General features: G+C 44.9%; 1 protein-coding gene across 3 annotated transcripts in view; it reads left to right on the plus strand.

Annotated features, from left to right (window-relative positions):
• The first annotated feature begins 870 nt into the window (after positions 1–870).
• Positions 871–25,668, plus strand: part of EXD1 (exonuclease 3'-5' domain containing 1) — a 56,304-nt gene continuing 31,506 nt past the window's right edge. For 2 of the 3 annotated variants that reach the window (XM_063438997.1, XM_063438999.1), the window contains exons 1-4: positions 1,206–1,275; positions 1,641–1,750; positions 18,446–18,600; positions 22,010–22,078. In XM_063438997.1, coding sequence (XP_063295067.1) covers positions 18,468–18,600; positions 22,010–22,078 — 202 coding nt within the window. In that variant the 5' untranslated portion in view covers positions 1,206–1,275; positions 1,641–1,750; positions 18,446–18,467. Of the gene's footprint in view, positions 892–1,205; positions 1,276–1,640; positions 1,751–18,445; positions 18,601–22,009; positions 22,079–25,668 lie in introns of those variants that run through there. The other variant, XM_063438998.1, reaches the window with a different exon arrangement.

Below are 25,668 nucleotides of genomic sequence, written 5' to 3' on the forward strand. Positions count from 1 at the left end.
GAAAAATTAATTGGGAACCCCTGCTCTAAGGGAAACACTGCGTTATGCTGGAACACAAAGCAATCAAGAAGATTATTCCTTCTGACTGTCCGATAGCCATTTCATTTACCATATTTTATGGTAATCTCTTAGCTTATCTTACTTAGTGTTACTCCAAAGTTTTTTTTTTTTTTGGTGGGGGGGGGAGAGTGTAATTGAGAATAAGGGTGGGAAATTAAAACAAAAAATGAGCAATGAACTCCAGAGGTACTTCTAGATCGTTTAGCGACTTTTGATCACCTAGCTGATGTTGGACTTTCTTACACTATGCACGAGGACATCCAGAGTCAGCTAAAACCCCAACGGAAATCATTGATTCAATGCTCTCCTATGTGGTTATCATAATGTTATTGCAGTGCTTGCCGCTCATGCGCATTAGATCCACAATGTCGGGGTAGAAGGAGCGAAGGCGGAGCCTGACCCAGTGCCGCCAAAGGACATTGGCGCAGAATTCATGTAAGTGACAAAGGTTTTTTTTTTTTTTAACCCTTTCTGCAGTTCAAGGTGGGGTGCGCACCAGGGGAGCACAATTTTGCATTCCTTGTCTAGTTTCCCTTTACTCACTCAGGGACCATATGGTGGTCTGTGATGTCATGAAGTGCATGGGTTAAATATTTTGATCCCCGAGGTCCTGCCCTCCTGTGCAGAGCAGGATGTGCAGGTCAGCATTGCTCTGGCTGTTTCTCCTGTGCAGAGCAGGATGTGCAGGTCAGCATTGCTCTGGCTGTTCCCTCCTGTGCAGAGCAGGATGTGCAGGTCAGCATTGCTCTGGCTGTTCCCTCCTGTGCAGAGCAGGATGTGCAGATCAGCATTGCTCTGGCTGTTCCCTCCTGTGCAGAGCAGGATGTGCAGGTCAGCATTGCTCTGGCTGTTCCCTCCTGTGCAGAGCAGGGTGTGCAGGTCAGCATTGCTCTGGCTGTTCCCTCCTGTGCAGAGCAGGGTGTGCAGGTCAGCATTGCTCTGGCTGTTCCCTCCTGTGCAGAGCAGGGTGTGCAGGTCAGCATTGCTCTGGCTGTTCCCTCCTGTGCAGAGCAGGGTGTGCAGGTCAGCATTGCTCTGGCTGTTTCCTCCTGTGCAGAGCAGGGTGTGCAGGTCAGCATTGCTCTGGCTGTTTCCTCCTGTGCAGAGCAGGGTGTGCAGGTCAGCATTGCTCTGGCTGTTTCCTCCTGTGCAGAGCAGGGTGTGCAGGTCAGCATTGCTCTGGCTGTTTCCTCCTGTGCAGAGCAGGGTGTGCAGGTCAGCATTGCTCTGGCTGTTCCCTCCTGTGCAGAGCAGGGTGTGCAGGTCAGCATTGCTCTGGCTGTTCCCTCCTGTGCAGAGCAGGGTGTGCAGGTCAGCATTGCTCTGGCTGTTCCCTCCTGTGCAGAGCAGGGTGTGCAGGTCAGCATTGCTCTGGCTGTTCCCTCCTGTGCAGAGCGTGCAGGTCAGCATTGCTCTGGCTGTTCCCTCCTGTGCAGAGCAGGGTGTGCAGGTCAGCATTGCTCTGGCTGTTCCCTCCTGTGCAGAGCAGGGTGTGCAGGTCAGCATTGCTCTGGCTGTTCCCTCCTGTGCAGAGCAGGGTGTGCAGGTCAGAATTGCTCTGGCTGTTCCCTCCTGTGCAGAGCAGGATGCTCTGGCTTTGCACTCCTGGCTGACTGAGCTGAGAGGTGGAGTTACATTCCTTCCTCCAAGCTGTATCCTCACACAGAGCAGACACGCCGGAGGAAGTCAGGTTAGTGCTGACCACATGGCTACTGCCCCAGCATGGACCTCACAGGGTGGGAGAGAGAGGACAACAGGCTGGGATAGAAATGTGTAGAGACAAGAGCTGTGGAGGGAGTGAAATGAGAGAGACAGTAAAATAATGGGGGGATGGGTGAGACAGACAGTAAAATAATGGGGGGTGGGGATAGGATGGGTGAAAGACAGTAAAATAATGGGGGAAAGAGTGAGAGAGACATGTGGTAAGGTGGGGCAGCCATAGTAAGAGAATAGGGAGGAGGTACAGTGTGGGGATAGCATGAAGGAGAGATTGTCAGGGTCACTAAAGTGAGAATTTAAAGTGAATTTCAGATTTAAAGTGATAGTACCCGAACTGGAAGGATTATCTGGGTCAGCTATGCTTTCAGTTCTGCTACTCTGGCCTTAAATTTGTAATTTACTTTGAATTAACAGTGATGGAGGAATGTGAGAGAAATGAAGGAAGGAGAGACATAGAGCAATGTAAGAAAGATGAGAGAGTGGCTTTATTCACTAAACCAGGCTTCCCCAAACTCCGGCCCTCCAGATGTTGCCGAACTACAACTCCCATGATTCTATGAATGAAATAACCAGAGAATCATGGGAGTTGTAGTTCAGCAACATTTGAAGGGCCGGAGTTTGGGGAACCTTGGACTAAACTGTAAGCTGTAGTAAAATCAGATTTTTAACATATAGGTGAAAAGGACTGATCTGGGAAATATCTCCAACACCTCAATGGTACCAACACTACTGATAATCGATCTGACAATTCAGATTTTAGTAAATCAACCCCCCCTAGTGAAAGTATTTGGTGTAATATATATAATAATAATAATATAATGCAATATATATAGAATGCCTTTTTGTTGTTGGACACATGCGATCTCGGTAAAGCGTTGTCATATTTTCTTATACGACAGATCTTTTGGGTTTCTATGCCCATGTCTGTATCTATATGTGTGTAAAATAGTGTAAAAAGATAGTACAGACCTTATTGATAAAAATGTAAAAAAAATCTACTTTATGTATTGGGAAATCTTCACTCCTAAAAACCCTAATTTAAGGGGTTTTACTTGAAAATAAATTAGGCCTTTTCTGACAGACCACAAGGCTTTTACATTGCATTTATCAAACCACACCTGTTTAGCAAGGTGAATCCTTCCAGATCTAATTTGCTGTTTCACATGTGCTGCAGGTGTTATTAAAGGGACACTTTCACCCCCCTTCCCTCCCTCCTGAAAAATGAGTAATTCATAAAGGGTTTGGTATCCAAAATGGAAGTCAGAGGTATATTTACTGTAACTGTGGGAATTGTTTGCTTTCTGCACATTCCTCTGTACTTGCATGAAGAGACCCAGTACAGATCAAGTTATTATTATTGGCATTTATATAGGGCCAACATATTCCATAGCGCTTTACAATATTATAATCGCTTGAGATTTAACAATAAATAAGACAATTACGAAAACTTACAGGACCAATAGGTTTAAGAGGACACAGCTCAATCGAGCTTACAAATTGCAACGTGTAGTCTCTTCATGGATCAGGCCAATTCATTTCAGGTGGTTCCCGACTTTACGAACTAATTGGTTCCGAAGCGTAGTTCATGAAGTGAAAACTAATTTCCCATAGACACAATGTAATAAACACGGGTTCTGTTCCTGACCAACAAATCTTACCATTGAAAACCTAAATTATTAAGTACAAATACAACATGAAAGCATAGCAAGTAGTGATGTCCCGAACAGTTCGCCAGGAACCGTTCGCCGGCAAATATAGCTTGTTCGTGGCGAACGCGGCGGGCGAACATATGCGATGGTCAGTCCTCCCCCTTTTCGTCATTGAGTAAACTTTGACCCTGTACCTCACAGTCAGCAGACACATTCCAGCCAATCAGCAGCAGACCCTCCCACCTCCATGACGAATAGGGGCGGACCGAACATCTCATATGTTCGCCCGCCGCGTTCGCCACGAACAAGCTATGTTCGCCACGAACAAGCTATGTTCGCCAGCGAACGGTTCATGGCGAACTATTCGGGACATCACTTATAGCAAATACATGTATGTTGTAGGAATTTTAAAGGCATGCATACCATATTGAAATCCTCATCAAATCATCATCAATCCTCATACTATTCAATGAAGAGACATGCTGCACTTGTTGAATGGGGGCGCCTCTCTTAAACCCTCATACTTATTCATTTTCTTCATTATCAGATTCCCCCTCTCCTTTATCACTTTTCTTTTACTCCTTTTATTTTTACAGCTCTCAAACTTTCTTCCTTCTCCCCTTTTTTCAGGCTTTTCAGCTCTCCTCCTGCTCCTTACTATTGCTGCCTGCCAAAACATGGCACAATGGCAAACACACATACACACAGACAGCTATGTCAGACACAGACAAATCAAGTCAAATCTTTACTCAATAACACACAGTGCAATAATATTACAAGATCTGTAATGTATGAACATGAAAACACAAAAAGAATACAGTACAATCTAAATCTGTTTTTTAGACTTCCCTTTATCTTCAGGAACTGTGTTCCTGATTCTCATCTCTTTTCTTGTCTACTCCTGACCACAAATTCTTCTTCTGCTCTTCTTGTTTGTACTCCAAAGCACTCTTCTCGGTCCTGATCTGTGGACCACTGACACAAAATGGCGGTGAAACAAAATGGCGGCACATCCAGAAAAAAGTTCATAAAATCGGGAGTTCATAAAGTGAGAAATGCCTGTATATGTAAGTAATCCATTTAAGGCATATTTAAGGTAGATCATTTAAAGGGACACTATAGTCACCAGAACAACTACAGCTTATTGTATTTATTCTGGTGAGTAGAATCATTCACTTTTGGCTTTTTGCTGTAAACACTGTCTTTTCAGATTAAATGCAGTGTTTACATTACAGCCTAGTGATACCTCCACTGATCACTCCTCAGATGGCAACTCTACAGCAAGTGTTCCCAACCCGCGGTACGCGTACCCCCAGGTGTACAATTCAGTGCCTCTGGGGTTATGCAGAAAAACACCGGTAACTGCACGGGCTGGGAACCTGGGTGCAGGTCCATCGGGTGGCCCATGTACTCAGGCCACCCGATGGAAATGTGCCATGAGGGGCCCGGTGTTTTTAAAAGCGTGACTGGTTTTCTTCTAAACCGCATGGAGAGCTGGGAGGAAGTGGAGGAGAGCCAGGTAATTCCGCCCAAGTCGAACATAATGTGCTGCGCAAGACAGAGAGACGCTAGTGCCTGACCCTCCCACCCACAATATCTCAAAGCCATCCCACTTGCTGGATTACCTCTGATAGCATAACTCCGCCCCCTTTCCAGCTTAACCCCTCCTGTCAAAATTTAACCGCCTCTGTTTGAATAACACCACCCCTATATTGTTACCCTGCCTCTAATGGACCCTTTGGCTCTGTCTGCCTCCTAATTCCCAACAGCTCCAGCCAGCTGAAGCCAACCACCTGCTCCTATAAGATATACAAATGGGAGGGTAGCTAAATGTTAAACTTGTATGTGTGTTTTGGGTGTCTGTACATCTGCATGTTTGCATTGTGTATATCTGTGTTTCTGCATCTGTATCAGTGTTTGTATCTGCGTATCTGCACTTGTATCCGTGTGTCTATGTATCTGCATGTGGGTGTGTGTGAGTATCTGCATATGTATCAGTGTGTCTGTGCTACTGTATGTGTGTCAGTGTTTGCATCTGTGTATCAGCATGTATAGCAGTGTTTGTGTCTGTACATCTGTGTGTATATGCATTAGTCAGTATGTGTATCTGTATGTATGTCATTGTTTCCGTTTGGTTCTGCATGTGTGGCAGTGTTTGTATCTGTACATCTGTATGTGTGTCAGTATGTGTATCAGTGTGTCCGTGCATCTGCATGTGTCAGTGGTTGTATCTGTGTGTTTATGTATCTGCAAGTGTGTCTGTGTGTGTATCTGTATGTGTCATTGTTTGGACCTGTGTGTATATACATATGTATGTGTGTATCTGTGTTTCTGTGCATCTGCATGTGTGTCAGTGTCTAGCTCTGTATGTTTTAGTGTTTGTATCTGTGTATCTGCATGTGTGTCTGTGCTACTGTATGTGTCAGTGTTTGCATCTGTTTGTCTGTATCAGCATGTGTGGCAGTGTTTGTGTCTGTCTGTACATCTGTATGCATCTCAGCATGTGTAACGGATCCCCTATACTCCAGCTGAGTATATCCGTGTACAATCTCCCGACATCCAAGCATAGAAGAAGTTGTAGTGATTATAACTCCCAATCCCCCAAACATAAGTCAAGACTTCACAAACGGGTAAAGCATTCTCTCTTTAATGGGAGCCACACTTGGCCTTTTATGACAATCCCCATGCAAGGGGTACGCCCACATGGGCCTTGTTGGGGACTCCAACACAAAGACACAGACCAATAAGAGCAGTGATAAAATGCACGACACTCCCATACACAGCACACAATTCCTCCCCTCTGCTTGGGAGATAATTGGATTAGTAACTGTACAAATTCGAATCCAATTATCTCCAGGCACAGAAAAAACACACTTTTAAAAAACACCCCAGAAGTACCCTAAAAATACATAAGAGCCCACAAATGGTACATCCCCTGATAGCGCTGATCTGGGTGACCAACATATCTAAAAATCACCCAGATCAGTTTAGGAGTTCAGGAATTTCCTGGAAGTCTTATTTTGTACCGTCCGTGCACACGGTCCGATGCCCAAAACAGTTCGAGAGAATTAGGGCTAACGGTCGGTCTCTCTGTCTGGAGTACAAAAGTACATACTTCACATGAACAGAGCCTTTTTTTTTTATTCTTTATTTTGGTGTGCATGAAAATATAACAAGTGGGCTTGTCATGCCCCAACTGCTTTGACAAGCATATTACTAAACAAATGTTAACATTTGGTCAGCATGTGGAACAGTCTGCACATTTTTTTTTTTTTTTTATATAGCAACATTACAGGATATCATCGTATGTTCAGTGTTAAAGGGTTGTACATAGTGGCATTTACAATAGGCATGTGAGCATAAAACATAGAGGCTTAAACGTTGTCATTATAAACGATTGGGTTAACATGCTAGGCAAATTATTGATAAGTAGACAGTACTTGGAGCACTTGGTAAGTAGTGAGTAAAAGGGGGGTCGACAGGACAGCTGTGATGATCTAGCATTAGGTATCTATAAACATAAGCATGCTGCCCTAATGAGCTGTCTAACCTAGCTTTTAATGAATACCTATGGTCATAAACTCATGGGTGTAACCCCTGGGTCGCCCCTTGTTGGCAATGCCTGGGGGTATGAAAATGCAAACCTTTGTCTAAACGGTGAGGTCGCAAACAGCTTAGGTACCCTGTGCGTGTTGTCGGGCCATCCTTATCCAGATTGTGTGCCTTAACTATGGTTACGTAGGAAGCCTTCCTAGCCCGTGTGATCCTGGGGCCCACCGGGGGGGGGGGGGGGATAACATGTGGAGAAAAATTGCTACGTGGTCTGAGAGAGGTCAAGGTAAGCTTCTAGCTGTGTGTGGAGGTGAAGGTATGGGCTTTTGTGCCCTGTGTGTAGAGGGCTGTTCAATTGTATGAGTCCCGCACTGGGCCCGTAAGAGGCAGTCCCCTGTGGTTTCAAGTTGTGGGTCTGGCTTTTGCGCCCAAAGCGGCCTGTTTGGGTACAAAGTCTGCAGTGGTTCCCAGGTCCCATCTGTGGGTTGGTTGGGGGGCTGTAGGTGGAGTGTCCATGCTGAGAGAGTGTTGGAGTAGTCCCATGCGCTGCAGAATCGTCGCGGCTTCTTGAAGGTTGCGAATTATGTAAGTAGAGGTTCCATGGAGGATGGATAGGGACCTGGACGGGCGCCACCTATAGTCGATTTTGTGTTGTTGCAATAGGATAGTGAGCGGTTTTAGCTCTCAGCGCCATGCCAATGTGCTGCCGCTGAGGTCTGCATAAAATGATAACGACATCTCCTTAAAGTTGTATTGTGTATTGCCCCGTAGTGCATTCATGAGAGCGGCTTTGTCCCTTCCGTGTTGAAATTGTATCATTAAGTCCCTTGATGTGGGTGGCGCTTTAGCAGGTTTAGGCACCCGAAATATGTTTTCTATCATCATCGTTTTGGAGATTTTGGGTGTCAGTAGGACTGCTAGCAATCTCCTTACTGCGTGTGGGAGCTCAGCTTTGGGTATGTGTTCAGGGATTCCCCTAACTTTCAGGTTATTTTTGCGGCGGGAATCTTCCAGTGCGGCAAAGCGGCATTCATAGGAATAATTCTGTGTTTGCAAGTCTCTGACCTCTTGTTGAAGGGTCCGAGCTGCTGCTTGCAGGAGAGGGAGGTGTTTTCCAGCATTCCTATGCGGCCTGTCAGACCTTTCAGATCCTGGAGTATCGTAGCCATGTCTGCCTGCAGGTTTTTTTGTAATTCCGCCAGTAGCTCCTTTAGGATTGCGGCTGTCACCGGAGCTGCGTCCGGCTTCGTAGGTGAGATCGGCGGTGGTGGAAGCGCCGGTGTCGGCGTGTATCCCTCCTCCGTTCCACATGAGAAATCATCGGAGAGATCTGAGAAGTCCCCTGTGATGGCTGCCATTTTGGACCCTTTTGCGCCTTGGGCCTGCCGCCACAAGTCCCCTATGTTCATGCTTGTTCGGGGAGCATCTTGCCGTAGTTTTTTGGATTTCTTCCTCATTTGGATATAGGTATGCTAGGGGATGTTCAGGGCACGATAAAGCCGGTCTGGGCACCAGAAAGTGGGTGAATATTACCCTCGTTGGTTGGAGCCCCACACACATGCGACCGTCCGCTTAGGCTGTCAGACTCCGCCCCATGAACAGAGCCTTTTAAAGTGCATTGCGCAAGGTATATTGCAGGGCCCATAGTCCTGAGGCAAGAGGCTGGCATACAGGCTCCTCCAAAATAAAGTGACAAGGTCATATCTTCCCTCCCAAGGGGAGACTAACCAGGTACCTGACCTCCTGTCGGTCGGTACCTGAGTTAGTCGAGGAACCCACCCACAACCAAGTACTTGACCTGTAGCTCTTGGGTATCCAGCTTTGTCCTGTCTGTCCCATGCTGCAGAGTGAGCGTCCGCCACCCCCGATCTCCCTTGTGCTCCCCGGCATAAAGTTGTAAGAACTCTTGTAGGCAGGGGCCAACTACTCTCTGCCCTGGTGCCAGCGCATCTGCTGGTGGGACTGGTATATAGTCCTGCCCTGTAACAAGGGGGCAGATAGGGCAGAGGCCAGCGGCGCTCTTCTGCTGGGCTGGTCTCAGACCCTGGACAAAGGGAAAGGGGCGGGCAGAGGCCAACTGCTCTCTGCCCGGATACCAGCTCTTCTGCTGGGAAGATGCTAGGGGGCTTGTCTCTGGACGACAGCCCCAGCTGCTGGTGGGTGGGACTGCCCGTCTCCACTCCCCGCATCTTTCCCTGTGGTTGGGGAGGGGGACCGACTGTCCTCTCCCAAGGTGTCTCTAGCTGCCGCTGGGGAGAGAGACTGGTTGTCTCCTCTCCCTGTAAAGTAAGCTGCCGCTGGTAGAGTCGGACCGACTGACTCGCCTCCCGTTAACGTTGCCTGCTGCTGGGTAGTGAGACCGACTATCTCCACTCCCAGGGCTGCTTGCTGCTGCTGGCATGAGGGACCAACAATCTCCTCTCCCTGTGATGCTGCCTGGTGCTGGGTAGTGAGACCGACTATCTCCACTCCCAGGGATGCTTGCTGCTGTGGGGATGAGGGACCGATGTTCTCCTCTCCCTGTATGGTACACTGCCGCTGGGGAGTAAGACCGCCTGCCTCTCTCTGCTTCCATGAGCCACCCCCTGCTTCTCTCCTCTTGCCACCTGCATGCCTCCGCTCTCAGGCAGACAGTCACCTCAGGAGCTGAAAGGGCTCACAAATCTTGGTGCCTGGGATTTGTCGAGCCCTACTGTAAATTTTGCATCAACATATATCTTATGAGTTTCTTAAAATACATTGCATGTGGGGGCGGGGCTTGGACGCCATCCTGGAAGGTCGCAGGCAGTTTGAGCTCCTGCCTGAAATTGCTAATAAAGGGTTTTAAAAGGGGCAATTACCCCGAAATCGATAATCCCCACACGAATAACCCCAACCTGCATCGCTGGTGCGACTCTGGAGCGGATTACAGAACCACCATTATCACAAACCAGCAGCTGTGACCTCCACCCTCTCGCAGCCTGTAGAAGCCTTGGCGGGAGAAGCGGACGATCTCTCTGCCGGGGATGCCCCGGCTTTTACTCGCGTGAACAGTCTGAGCCTTGCACTCCCCCCACTCTGGGCCGGCGGGGGATATCCCGGCCCCCACCAAGCGAGTACTTACGTCTGCAGTGCTCCCGGGCGACCTCGATAGAAGTGACCGACACGTGGCCTCCAAAAGATGGCCGACGGTGAAACTGCACTAGCTCATCTACCACACAGCAACTGGGAAGCACAATTATGTCAAAGATTTGACATCATGTGCCAAAAGTATTGGACGGGCTGCGGGGAGCGGCGAAAACCCTCTACAAAGCCCGTATCTATGGCGCAACCCCCAGCCAGAGCTCCGGTTCAGCACACCACTCTCCAACCGACCTCAAAATGCACGCACAAACGAGATGGGCAACGCATACACCCAAGCATGAAACCCTCTGAAAGGCGACACCACCTTCGCCATACACTCGCCGCCAGGAAAGCCCAGGCTCGCAAGCTGAAGCCACTCAGTGCACAGGGGACTTGACAAAGCACCTACTGGGAGCAGCCCCTACTAAATCAGGAGCTGAGCTGGGTCTGGGACGTCGGAAGCAGCACGAACGCCCGGCGGAGGAGGCAGAGCAGGAGACATACCGGCAGGAGACGCTGGAACCAACTCCCGTCTAGCACTGCCTCCCCGGCAGTACAGTGGCCTAAGCAGAAGCAGGACAGATAACTACCCTCACAGAGGCCGGACAGGCAGCTACAGGCAGCTACTTTTCAGCACCTGGAAACACGGCCTCCAGAAGGGGCATCGGCTGACTCACTCGGCACACCCAGAGACTCTGGCTTAGGTGGTCTCCAATTTTATGCAGAGAGTCACTGGAACATGCCCCCCGATACCGCCAACATCGCTACACCTGGAGAGAATACCACAGGAGACACCCTGCCGGGCCAGGAAATGGACTTCCATTATAGCATACCAGAGGTATAGGGTGAGGTTGCTTTTATTCCAGCCACCCTCCTAAGGAAAGAGCGGGACTTAATGAGGATTCGCACTAATGTTAACTGATAAGTACTCGGCAACACAACGTTACCTGATATCTGTTTGATAAGCATGCTATTACATAGATGGCACCATTTAATAAGCATTGCAGACCTAGCTATTAGTTAGTTTACACTTATAGGCTCATGTCCAGCCCTCATGTTTGTTATCACATGTATGCATGTCACTACCATGCTGTTAGATCTTCCAATATGTACAGCCTGCAGAAAAGGGACATTAGTCACGCAAACGCACACAGATCCTCTAATGCAAAGTTTTGCTTACATATGCTATATGAATGATTTGCAGTTAGATATTTGCACCTAGCTTGTTTACCCTTGTATAAATATAAAAATGAATTCAATGCTTTCTATGTGAATTACCGTAAATGTGCAAGTACTAACCGAAAACCCTAATGTTAGAACTGTTTCTCAAAAAGCATGAGGATTGCCGTTGGGGTACCACATGCTCACTTGTTATATCTCAATGTACTGCAAAAATAATAAAAGAATAAAGAAAAAAAAAATACATTGCATGTGTTTGGCACATGGGGTTGTTTTTGTTTTTCTTTTTCTTTTTACGATTTTTCTTTTATTGAAGCAAGCGATTCATACGGTACAAAAAAAGGTAAAAGGGAATATATCAATAATATACATCACAAGAATATCAGGAAGTAACAATATGTACACCCATGCAGATCAGCCTCATTTTATGAAAATATAAAAAGGGAAAAGAAATATAAACATGCTAAACAGTCATGTCTTGCGTTATATAACATGGGTCTTATGCAGGCTAGGCTCAATATGACCGGCATGGAGTGTAAAGGTAAGTATGGCTAGCAAGGCCCAAAAATAACAGATTCCAAAGCCTCTCATCTTGCTAAGGGTACTGGCGATACAAGAGGTTTAAATAGACATGTTGTTTAATGTAAGGATAAGGTAAAATACCGTATATACTCGAGGATAAGCCGACCCGAATATAAGCCGAGGCCCCTAATTTTACCCCAAAAAACTGGGAAAACTTATTGACTCGAGTATAAGACTAGGGTGGGAAATGCAGCAGCTACTGGTAAATTTCAAAATAAAATTAGATCCTAAAAAAATTATATTAATTGAATATTTATTTACAGTGTGTGTATATAATGAATGCAGTGTGTGTGTATGAATGCAGTGTGTGTGTATGAATGCAGTGTGTGTGTATGAGTGCAGCGTGTGTGTATGAGTGCAGCGTGTGTGTATGAGTGCAGCGTGTGTGTATGAATGCAGCGTGTGTGTATGAGTGCAGCGTGTGTGTATGAGTGCAGTGTGTGTGTATGAGTGCAGCGTGTGTGTATGAGTGCAGCGTGTGTGTATGAATGCAGCGTGTGTGTATGAGTGCAGCGTGTGTGTATGAGTGCAGCGTGTGTGTATGAGTGCAGCGTGTGTGTATGAGTGCAGTGTGTGTATGAATGCAGTGTGTGTATGAATGCAGTGTGTGTATGAATGCAGTGAGTGTGTGTATGTGTGCAGTGTGTGTATGAGTATGAGTGCAGTGTGTGTGTGTGTTGCAGAGCCTTGGTGGGGGGTGGGCAATTTTATTATTATTATTTTTAATTATTTTAATATTTTATTTTATTATTTTTTATTTTATTTAATTATTATTATTTTTTTATTATTTTACTATTTTTTTATTGTTATTTTTTATTATTTTATTTTATTTGTAATATTATTATTTTTTTTACTTATTAATATTTTATGATTTAGATTTTTTTTTTTTCGTCCCCCCTCCCTGCTTGATACATGGCAGGGAGGGGGGCTCTCCTTCCCTGGTGGTCCAGCATTGGTAGTTCAGTGGGGGGGGGGCTGTGGGGGCTGCAGAGATGTTACTTACCTCTCCTGCAGCTCCTGTCAGCTCTCTCCTCCTCCGCGCCGTCCGGTCAGCTCTTCTGTCAGCTCACACTGTAAGTCTTGCGAGAGCCGCGGCTCTCGCGAGACTTACACTGGGAGCTGACCGAGGTGCTGAACGGACGGCGCGGAGGAGGAGAGAGCTGACAGGAGCTGCAGGAGAGGTAAGTAACATCTCTGCAGCCCCCCTCTCCCCCAGTCTGTATTATGGCAATGTAAATTGCCATAATACAGACTATTGACTCGAGTATAAGCCGAGTTGGGGTTTTTCAGCACAAAAAATGTGCTGAAAAACTCGGCTTATACTCGAGTATATACGGTAGCATCAAACAACTTGCTATTAGAACAGGCTGGGTAATAAAGAGACAAAAAATAAAGAATGAAGCTGCACATACACATAAGGTAACTGCACACCTCCTTGCAGTGCTTAGTGAGAAAAGGTTATTTTGTGATTCAACTCATCAGCCGATGCCACAAGCTGGCCACAGCAAACAGGCACAGCTTCTACTCTTCCACCCTTGCAATCCTCAGAATTTTGCTGAATTTTTGTGTTTAATAGAAACTGCATTGATTACGTTACAAGATTAAAGGAATAATATAGTGTTAGGAATAACAAAGCCGTATAATACTGCAACACCATAGTGTCATCACCCCCTCCCCCATGGCATTCTGATGGCATTCTTGGTGCTGGCACTGGACAAAACCCAGTTCCAGCACCAAGGTCCCTCTGCATTGGCTCCTTCTCTGCTTCCTCCATCATCACCAGGAGGAACCGAATGCTGAATGTACTTTAGGCCTTCCCCATAGGAAAGCACTGAATCAATTATTTCCTGTTGGGTTTTGCAAGATAGTGGGCGTCCTCATGCATAGCATGACTGATAGAAAGCCACTAGAGGCAGTCTTAAAGGAACATTCTACTGCCCACACTGGGGGTTGGCAAGGGGGGAATAGAAATTACTGTTTAGTAGATACACCCCCAATGAATAACTTTTCATGAATTTATTCATTGGGGGTATCTTAAAACCGTTTGCAAAAGCTACGGTTCTCGTCTTTGCAAACCCTCCCCTTTTCCCCCTGAAAACGGGGAAATAGCCATTCAGAGGGGCTCCGTGTCCGCGCAGTCAGAATCCTTATCCCTTTTAATCCACCTTTAGTGCATGGCAGAACACAACAAATGTTCTTAGAGTCGCCAGTACACGAACGGTGGATATTGTCAGAGTAAATGGCCCTGGTCAAGGATAGAAGAAAACTGGATAAATGGTAAACTAGCCAAGGTCAAAGGAGTACAGAGGTCAGGAGAAACGTTAATCAAGCCAAGAATCAGATACCAGAATTAGAAAACACAAGAACGCGCACACACATTTACACACAGAGGACACTGATGCACACACATTTACACACAGAGGACCCTGACGCACACACATTTACACACAGAGGACACTGACGCACACACATTTACACAGAGGAAACTGTCACACACAAAGGACACTGACCAACACACACCTATTGATTATACACACACACTGACAATGCTTTCCTTTGTGTGACCCTGACACACACATTGACACACAGAGGACTCTTACGCATACACTGGTACACACAGAGGACACTGATACACACACATTTACACACAGTGAAAATTGACTTTCACACAAAGGACACTGACACACACATTTAAACACAGAGGATGCTGACACACACACGTACACATGTGTAAACTAACACACACAGAGAACACTGACACTCACTGACAGACACACTCATTTGTTTGACATGTACTGATAGGCACACTTACTGAGACACGCTCACTGATTTGACAAACAGTGACAGATACACTTACTGATTTGACACACATTGGCAGACACACACACACCCACATTCTCTCACACACTCTAAATTATTATTTTTATTTAAGTCCACCCAGTCTCCCTACCTTTTGGGAGAGCTGGAGTGCATCCTTTTGCTGGGGTCTAGTGTGGTGCTGTCATCTTCGTTCTCTTGTAGCATTGCTACCTCGCTCGCTGTTAAGTGATGCTGGGACCGGAATGATGTAATATCTCGGCTCCCGGCATCACCGCAGGACGCAGTGCTGAAAGACCATGAAGATTACGGCAACTTCACCTCCTCTGCCTCCATTCTTTTAAAGCCGCCCGCGTCCGGGTGGGCTCTAAGGTGATCAGCCAGGCATCTCTTGGCGTGCCCTTTGCCTGTGGTGGGCTTACCCCCTGGTATACGCATACCACAGGTTGAGAAACCAGGTCACATCCCAGCATTCACAAAAGCATAGACCTGCATTGAAACACCAACACTGCACAGAAGTGCAGCCCTGCATTCAAACTCTATTACTACAAACACAGCCCTGTATTCAGATGTAAACAGTACATACAAACACACCATAAGAAAATTATAAATTACATTTGTGACTTTTTCTTATTTGCACGCGTGTTGGTATATATACCGGTACATGTTTACATTAGGCCCTCCATACCTATTTCAGTGGACAGTTTGGCCCTCCAGAACAAATTAGTTTGACACCCCTGCTGAGTAGTTTGCTACATATTACACTTTAACAAATGCTGAAAAACGGCATTGCCTATTTAACTAGAATTCCATTATGCTAAGAATGCAGTTTAAATGATTAATGGCGCCTTGCTTCGCAGTAATGATCACGATTTCTGTAATTGCATAATAAATTAGTAGGAAAGGGCTTGGGCCTCATTTCAGTCTCCATGTAATTTGAAGAGGTTAATGATCGGAACTATGTCCTTGGTGGTGTTTACGGTACATTTGAAGAGTAATATGTGCATTAAACTGGATAATTTAAAAAAAAAAAAAAAAAAGATAAAAAATTGCATACATAATGTGTGGATTATTGAGTGTAGGAGCACATTAGAAAAAGATAGGCAGAATTATTCATCTTCTAAAATGGTTTAAATTGACTCTCATTTGCTTGTTTATTTATAAGTTTTTGCAAATCAAATATCAGTGCATTAAAAAGATTAATTAAACCATTATATTTAAAGGGACACTATTGGCCCCAAAGCAACTTTAGTTTATTTAAAGCAGTTTTGGTGTATAGATGATGCCCTTGATCACTGCTCAATTCTCTGCTATTTAGGAGTTAAAGGGACACTATAATCACCAGAACAACTACAAGGTATTGCATTTGTTCTGGTGAGTAGAATTATTTACTTTAGGTTTTTTGCTGTGAACACTGTCTTTCCAGAGAAAAAGCAGTGTCTACATTACAGCCTATTGATAACTTCACTGGCCACTCCTCAGATGGCTGTTAGAGATCCTTCCTGGGTCATGGCTGCCTAAAATTCATCCAAACATTCAGTGTCTCCACCCTCTGCATGCAGACACTGAACTTTCCTCATAGAGATGTGTTGATTCAATTCATCTCTATGAGAAGATGCTGATTGACCAGGGCTGTATTTGACTTGTGTTGGCTTTGCCCCTGATCTTCCTCCTTCACAGTCTCAGCCAATCCGACGGGGAAGCATTGTGATTGGCTCAGAACAACACTTCTGATGATGTCAGCAGACAGCTTGCTGTTCTGAGGCAAACAGGGACAAAACCAGCAGCTTCAGGCTCTAATACAAGTAAGATTTTATTATATTGAGAGGGCCAGGGAGGCTAGATGGTGGTTTTAACACTATAGGGTCATGAATATATGTTTGTGTTCCTGACCCTATAGTGCTTCTTTAAATAAATTTGTTTATACTTTCCTAGTTTCAACCTTTCCTAAACACTTCCTGAAAATGAACCTATATAAACAGTCTGTTTAATATAGAACTCTGGATCTCCTGTATTGCTAATGGCCTCCTAGACCCTGCAGGAGCCTCCTGTGTTAATTTCACAGAGCAGGGGATAAAAGCTTCTAAGGCAAGTTAAGGTCTGATTGAAAATTTTAACTATATTTTTTATTTATGCAGGCCAGGTGAGGTGTGGGTTGGACTGCATGTACAGAAACAAAAGTTATCTTTTTAAAATTCTCTCTTTTTGATGGCACATCAAGGCACTGTTTATATCAAGTAAAACAATACAGACATAAGCAAGTCAGCACAAAAAAGGATACAGTTCCATCAATAAATGTGTACATATTAAAATAGACATTTTTTTTTTGAAGATTAAAACAAGGGGAGTATGCAAGAGTGAATCGCTGAGCAGTTAGCTTAAAGGAGCACTATAGGATCAGGAACACAAACATGTATTCCTGACCGTACATTGCTAAAACCACCATATAGCGCCCCCCCCCCCCCTCGATCTCCCTCTCCTCCCTAAATATAATAAAATCTTACTTGTGTTCAAGTCTGCAGTTGCTGCCTCTGCTCCTGATCCACCTGCTTACAGTGTACATAATCAGAAGTGATTTTCGGAGCCAATCACAATGCTTTCACTTAGATTTGGCTGAAACTGTCAAAGAGGCAGATCAGGGGCAGAGCCAAACACAGCCCTGGCCAATCAGCATCTTCTCAGAGATGCATTGAATCAATGCATCTCTATGATGCATTGAATCAATGCATCTCTATGAGGAATGTTCTGTGTCTGCATGCAGAGGGTGGAGACACTGAATGGCAGTACAGCACAGTTTGCAGCACTGTCCCAGGTAGCACCTCTAGCAGCCATCTGAGGAGTGACCAGTGGAGTTATCTCTAGGCTGCAATGTAAACACTGCATTTTCTCTGAACAGACAGTGTTTACTGCAAAAAGCCTGAAGGGAATGATTATAATCACTAGAACAAATACAATAAGCTGTAGTTGTTCTGGTGACAATACTGGTGTTGTAGTGCTAGTTTTGAAGATTCCTGTCGGGATTCCAGCATCAGACAGAAGTTGGCATATAAGGAGTCGAAGGCCTCTAGAACATCCCAATGATGCTCAGCGGGTGTTGCCCGCCACGTTGCCACTGCCGAACCACCGCCTCTATGATCAGAAAGTAGTGTAAACGGGCCCACAAGGATCTCATGAACGACTGTCAACGTTTGGAGGCCAGTCAGGTATAGCCTTCTCACAAGGAACGCTGGGAGTCATTGGCCTCCTCTTCCACACCCTAGTCCTCAGGCCGCAACACCAGCTCTCTCTTGCTCCCACACACGCTTGTTACTTACGCCGAAAATGCACACTGTGCAAGCCAGATTGGTTCTCGAAAGTCCTGGTGCCTAGAATTATGAAGTTTTCAGCTTCCAAGGTGTCAATTAAAGCAGCTTTGGCATGGAGCTCATGCGAGATGCGGCTGTCTAGTATGGTGGCCAAGCCCCGTCCCCAGAAACAAAAGTAATTTAACTTATAAATGGCAGAGAATTGAGCCGAGACACTGCAGAGGCATGATCTGTACACTAAAACGGCTTCATAAAAATAAAGTTGTTCTGATGCCTATAGTATCGCCTTAAAGGGACATTTTAGTCACCATAACCACTACAATCTAGTTATAGTGTAAGGAATCACTTGGGGCCCTCTCACAATAAGATGTACTGACATTTTGTGCAATGAAAGTTGCACAGAATTGACATTCGCCAACCTGAAACTCAAGTTTTGTCTGATGTTAAAAAGGCTGATTTATTTTATTTTTGTTTTTGCAGGTGATCGAGTTACATAACAGAAATGGCTGCCATCACTGATGCAAGTTTCTTGAGCAGGGTCATTGGGAAGACCATCAAACTTACAACTGCCACTGAATGCTTACAGGGAGAATTAGTTAGTGTTTCCTCAGATCGAACCATCGTTATCAACAAAAGTAAATAATCAAATCCTTTGTCCCAACACCTGCATTTTTAATTTTTTTAAATTCTTTATTTTTGTTGTGCAGGTAGGTACATTGTTAGGTCAAGCGCCACAACAGCGCACACGTTGTATACATGGTAAACAGTGGCAGGAGTACATGCACAGTTTTTTCTGTTAATATTTAAACAATTCTATCTTAACCAATGAGTATGCTTAACAAAATGTAGTATACATGGTAGGTAATGGTGAAACACTAACAGAGTACCTTTTTTATGATCGGGTAGGTTAGAGTGTCAGGTGACTGCTCTGGCCAATCAATGGTGGCCCACCGTGCTTATTCAAACTCTGTTCTCAAGATTCAGTGTCTGGAGAATGGGCACTGGAGGCAGTCTTTGGGGTTAAATTGTTCGAGAAGAGTTTAACCCCTTTATGGAAACAGAGCGCCCGGTGGCCTCCGTGCAACATAACAACTTCATTTAGATGAAGTTGTGTTGTTGTGGTGACCAGAGTGTTCCTTTAAGTGCGATTCTTTTTTTTTTTTTTTTTATTCTTTATTTTATTAGTGCATGTTATAACATAGAAGCTTGTGATGCCACGACAGCATTGACAAGCGCAATATAGTATCATAGGTTTATACAGCGTCATGGCAAGTTAGGATTTGCACAATTTTATAATTTAAATAAACAAGCTGGAACATAGGCCTGCAGTTGCGATCTGAGGAAATACAAGATATATACCAGTAACACCAGTAACAACTAAACAAGCTTAATCATTCCTTGGAAACACTGACATAGTGTATATACAGAAACTTTTATAATTCACGTATAGCTTGGAATGTGTACTGATTCGTACCGTGAGTGGACGTGGAGTACGGACCTATAGGAGGTAGGTGTTCATGCTGTATATGGTACGAGCTGTTCACGTTAATGGTCTGCCGGCTTTGTCAGTGTGCCTGATAGTGGTGTAGCTGGGACATGAGTATCGGGAGGGCAGCAGAGCAATAGGAAAGAAAGCCCTGGTGACTAAGATTCCCTCGCTTTACTGGGTGGTGTATGGGGGAGGACAAGTGCGTGTCGGTATCAGACAGTCCCATAGGGGTGGATGTATGTAGTGGCTGAACAGATGTAAGGGCCTCTGAGGTCGTGTGTATGGTAGCGTCAGGAGCATTTGTGTATTGCAATGTGAGAGTGGTTGTTGTGGTTAACAGGGGAACATTAGAACATTGAACTATGTGGGTACTACTGTAAATGTAGATAGACGTATCTGCAAATGGTGTAACAGTTCAAAACTTTGAGGCTTCTTATTAGGGAAACCTGGCGCAGTCGAGGTCTTGATCAAGTGACAGTGTCCCGTTCCCCTCCGGGAATGAAAGGAGGTATGTTGTCGACATCCCATACTCTTTGGGGTTGCGTCGCTGGATCCGACACAGGCAGGCCCAGATCTCTCAGGAGTTGCGGGCCTTCGGAAGGGTTGGTGGCTTTGTAGGTTTTTCCTCCTTTAGTGCACATCAGTGATCTTGTGTTAGTCCATCGATAAGGGAGGCCAGCCTTTTGTAGTGGCTGCGTTATTGGGCGCATTGTTTTCTGCCACAGGAGTGTGGCTTTACTGAGATCTTGATAAAATGTAAGTGAGTGAGTCTCGAACTGGAATGGGGTGTTCCCCCGTAGTGCCTGCAACAGTCATTGTTTATCCGCAAAGGATCGACAGCAGAGTATAACATCCCTAGGCTGGGAGTTTGGCATTTGTAGGGGTGTTGCGATGCGGTAAAGTCCGTCATGGGCAAACAGTTTAGCGTGCTTGGTTGGGAGAATAGCTGCTATGAGTCGCCTGATGAGGTGAGGCAGTTCGTCAGCTGGTACTCTGTCCTCTATTCCTCTTATCTTGACGTTGTTTTGTCTGCTTTTGTCCTCCAACGCATCCAATCTGGCTGCGATTTGGGAGTGAGAGGTTTGTAGCTGCTTTAAAGCTTCCCCCTGGGAGGCCATGTCTCGCTTCGTGTCTGCAGAGTCCTCCTCGCTTGCTCGGAGCCGCAATTCGGCTTTAACCAGGTTGAGTTCTGCAAAGAACATTTCCTGGAAGTGTGCCAAGAGGTCGTGGATGTCTCGCTTTGTTACAGGTGGTTCTGTGTCAGGCGAAGCCTGAGTACCTTTCCCGGGCACAATGTCCTCCACTGGGCCAGGTGTAGTTTCCCGTCTGGGGGACGGAGGCTCCCGCGTGCGGGGCGTTGAGGTCAGCATCTGGCTGATATCGTGGTTTGTGGCTGCCGCGGTCGGAGCTGTTTTTTGTGATTTGCGGCCCATCGGGATTTCTGGTATGGCCCCGGTCACGTCCGCTGCCAGAGGGATCGTGTCCCAGTAATCTCCGTCCCAGGAGGTGATGTGTGGCTGTCGCGGGAGTTTCGAGCCCGACGGGCATAAAAAAGGCATCCACGGGTCCGGAATGTAAACCCCTATGCAAGGGTCTCTGTTTCAGCTCGGGTTGCTCACTTTTGCGCCGTTTTTTAGCGATTTTTCGGGGGTTGATCGAGGAGCTGGGTGAAATGGCGTCTGCTCCTGAACGCCGTTGGCTCTGCCTTAAGTGCGATTCTGACATCCATGACAGCAGTGGTAAGCTGAAAGCAGTGGGAGTGGTTAGCCCAACACTATGTTTATCACTTGTAAACCTAATTTCTGCATTATTGTTGTCTAAAAAGATGAACGCAAGAGGTGTAACAAAATATTGAAAATGCCACCCGTAGATTTATAGCAACTTAAAGGGACACTATAGTCACCAGAACAACTACAGCTTATTGAATTTGTTCTGGTGAGTAGAATCATTACCTTCAGGCCTTTTCCTGTAAACACTGTCTTTTCAGAGAAAATGCAGTGTTTACATTGCAGCCTAGTGATAACTTCACTGGCCACTCCTCAGGTGGCTGTTAGATATCCTTCCTGGGTCATGGCTGCCTAAAATGCATCCAAACATTCAGTATCTCCTCCCTCTGCATGCAGACACTGAACTTTCCTCATAGAGATTCATTGATTCAATTCATCTCTCTAAGGAGATGCTGATTGGCCAGGGCTGTGTTTGAATCATGCTGGCTCTGTCCCTGATCTGCCTCTTTGTCAGTCTCAGCCAATCCTATGGGGAAGCACTGTGACTGGATCAGGCCACCACTTCTAATGATGTCAGAAGACTGCATGTTTTTCTGAGTCTAACAGCATGCAGAGTTACAGCTTCAGGCTTAAATACCGTTAGATGTTGCTATATTTATGGAGGCATGAGGGGCCCAGAGGGGCTAGATGGTGGTGCTATATATCTGATTAACACATTTTTTAACTTTGATTGCTAACAATTTTAATAACATCACAATGTAGTTATGCGGTGCATAGGCTTACCATTATCTCTTGTTATACATTATTTATTTTGTCCTTCTATTACAGTCAAAGACCTGAAAACCGGCAGGAAAATTCCTGGAGCACAGTTATTTTTTGGAAATAACATTTTGAATGGTAAATGATTTACTTTTTCCATCTTCTCCTCCCCCCCCCCCCCCCCCCAATATAGTGATTAGTAATGGTTGTCTACATAATGTGTTATGTCTCTCATCTCTATCCATTTACACAGAAAGTAAGACTACATATTTGTTGTCTGATAAATCAGAATAATTTTTGTCTTACAGCCAATTTGTATAGGACTGGTTGGTCATTATCCTAAATTACCACCGAAGGCAATGTTAAAGATCGAACTTTCTATTGGAAAAAGTAGTTTCCACTTTCAGGCTGATTCTTACACCCTGCCTGAAATGCTTAGTTAGCAATTTATTTAACCCCTTTGCTGCTGCTCTTCTAAAGTTCCAACCATGTTGAAAGGGTTTTTAGCACTTTATGATGTCTAGGTTACAAGCAAATTGTCTATGCACTTTTACATTGAAAAGAGTTGTCTTCGCAAAGCATTAGTTTCCCAGTAGGCTCCATGAAAATATAGTGGTGACAATGTAAAATAGTTGCTTCCAGGGTTAGCACATATGTCTCCAATACTGACACTCGCAGGGTTTTTCAGGATGGGCAAAATTCCATTAAAATTGCTGAATTCCCACCATAATGGCAATTCAATAAACATTGTATTTCATTTTTAATGGGCTCGGCCATGGTGCTTTTTAAAATTTAGTTCCGGGAAAAAACAATACAATAACATTAGCTCTGCTTAATATAGTTAATAACCCTTTAACCCTTTAACTTAAAGGGACACTATAGTCACTTAAACAACTATAGCTTATTGTAATTGTTCTGGTGAGTTTAGTCAGTCCCTGCAGGCTTTGTGCCTCCAGTGGCCATTCCTCAGATGGCTATTAGAGGTGTTTCCTCTGCATGGAGACACTGAACTTTCCTTATAGAGATCCATTGATTCAAGTAGACTGGAATAAAGGTAAGATTGTACTATATTAAGGAGGGTCCAAGGGGGGCTAGATGTAACAACCATAGGGTCAGGAATATGTGTTTGTGTGTGTTCCTTTAACTTTGATTAAAATGTAACCAAAGCGGTTCAACAATATACAGTTACATAGGCTGAATAATAGGTAACTTGACTGCATTTGAAGGGACATTATAGTCACCAGAACCACTACAGCTTTATGTAGTAATTCTGTCCCTGGCAGAGAAAGGCTGTGTTTACATTGGTGCCTAGGTGCAGCTCTAGGTGCAGTCACTCAGATGGCCACTATAGGTGCTTCCTAGTCCAGTGCTGCACAGTGCTCTGAATGTTCCCCATAGAGATGCATTGATTCAATGCAGGAGATGCTGATTGTCGCAGTGCCCGTCTTGCTGCGTATGCACAGTAAGCCTTCCAATGCTTTCCTGTGTTTGTATTCTTGACACTATAGTATTCCTTTAATACTATTCTCCTTTAATACACAATCTTTATGAAATACTCCCATTGACTGTGTTAGAATTTAACTGAAATTCTAACCCAGTCAAAAGGTATATTATGTCAAAAAAGAGACTACTTTGTCTCCGTATTTTTTACTATGCTTGACAAAAAGCAAAGCTACATGAATGTTGGGAAAAAGGCTTTGCTTATATAGGGTCTTGCAGGATGCTCCATAGAGCTCAGTGTTGTATTCTAGCAACATACGCGAGAGTATAACACTGACATGTCTCCTGGCAGCTGAAATGTCAGGAGCTGAAGAGGACAGAGCAAGACACATGCAGGGAGGCGTGATTAGTGTTCATAAACAAAGTGATTTAACTCCTATATGACTGAGAATTGAGCAGTGAGACTGCAGGGGCATGATCTATACACAAAAACTGCTTATTTAAGCTAAAGTTGTTTTGGTGAGTATAGTGTCCCTTTAAGGCCAAGATAGCTAATTCGGCTGTTTTGGCCTACATCTTGAAATTCACTTAGAATTTTCTGCATTTCTTACCTTAATGAATAAGTGTTTCCTGTTGCTTTAAAGGGACAATGTAAACACTATAAATGCATTGAAGTTGTTGTAATGTCTTTTGGCGCCATCCTTCCATTCACTGTTAAACCATTTTTAATGTATTAGTGCCGATTTGGGTAATAAGGAAGTAATGAGTAGGGGCTACGCTTTGGGTGATCAGGGACCCTTTTTAGTGTTAAACCAAACCAAAAGTTGATTAACACTGAATGCAGGGACAGTACCAGTGCACTGCAAGCACTAGAACCAATTCAATTATATGAAACGCAGCAGTGCTATTCGTAGTAGTTGTTGGGCAGTGTTATACCAGCAATGATTTTAACAAATATAGTGCCAGTAGAAGCCACTCTCATAAATGAGTGAGCTCACTGTATGTATCGAAGCCCTAGTCCTAGCAGGGACTTCCTCTCCGCTGGATCACCCAAGAGTAAAATCAGGAACAAGAAAACACCAAGTAGTTATTCCACCTCCTCCCCAGCAACTGGACGACACACAGTTCTGGGAGTACAACTGGTTTTATTCCTGCCACACACGGCTTTTATACATTGGCCCTAGCATGGGGTTTCTTAGTCACAATTACAGGGCTTTTCTTCCCAAGATCCTCTGTGACTGGGAGATAATTGCGTGAGAAAAAACTATAACTCCGTTATTTCTCAGGTACAGAAAAATCTACAATATTTAAAAACATCCAAAAATACATTTTAATAACTTAACATAGAAACATAGAATGTGACGGCAGATAAGAACCATTCGGCCCATCTAGTCTGCCCAGTTTTCTAAATACTTTCTTTAGTCCCTGGCCTTATCTTATAGTTACGATAGCCTTATGCCTATCCCACGCATGCTTAAACTCCTTTACTGTGTTAACCTCTACCACTTCAGCTGGAAGGCTATTCCATGCATCCCCTACCCTCTCAGTAAAGTAATACTTCCTGGTTTTATTTTTAAACCTTTGTCCCTCTAATTTAAGACTATGTCCGCTTGTTGTGGTAGTTTTTCTTCTTTTAAATATAGTCTCCTCCTTTACTGTGTTGATTCCCTTTATGTATTTAAATGTTTCTATCATACCCCCCCCCGGTCTCGTCTTTCCTCCAAGCTATACATGTTAAGATCCTTTAACCTTTCCTGGTAAGTTTTATCCTGCAATCCATGAACCAGCTTAGTAGCTCTTCTCTTACTCTCTCTAAAGTATCAATATCCTTCTGAAGATACGGTCTCCAGTACTGCGTACAATACTCCAAGTGAGGTCTCACCAGTGTTCTGTACAATGGCATGAGCACTTCCCTCTTTCTACTGCTAATACCTCTCCCTATACAACCAAGCATTCTGCTAGCATTTCCTGCTGCTCTATTACATTGCCTGTCTACCTTTAAGTCATCAGAAACTTCAGAACCCCACGAAAGTCATATCACCGAATAACTTTGATCTGAGCGCACACTTTGCAAAAATATCACTCAGATCCCTTCGGTGGTTCGAGGACGCCATTCGAATGAAGTTTTGAGCGGTCAGCCACGAGGTTATGCCCTATTTCGGGGGTTCTCACACGAACACTGTGTGATGAATCTATCCCCTGGCTGTTCGTATCCAAATGCTCTCCCTGTTTGGTAGTTTATGCCTCCCGAGTGCCGCTCTCCTAAGTGTTAGGGAAGTTGCATGGGC

The sequence above is a fragment of the Pelobates fuscus genome, chromosome 13 (assembly GCF_036172605.1).
Source record: "Pelobates fuscus isolate aPelFus1 chromosome 13, aPelFus1.pri, whole genome shotgun sequence".
NCBI lineage: Eukaryota > Metazoa > Chordata > Amphibia > Anura > Pelobatidae > Pelobates > Pelobates fuscus.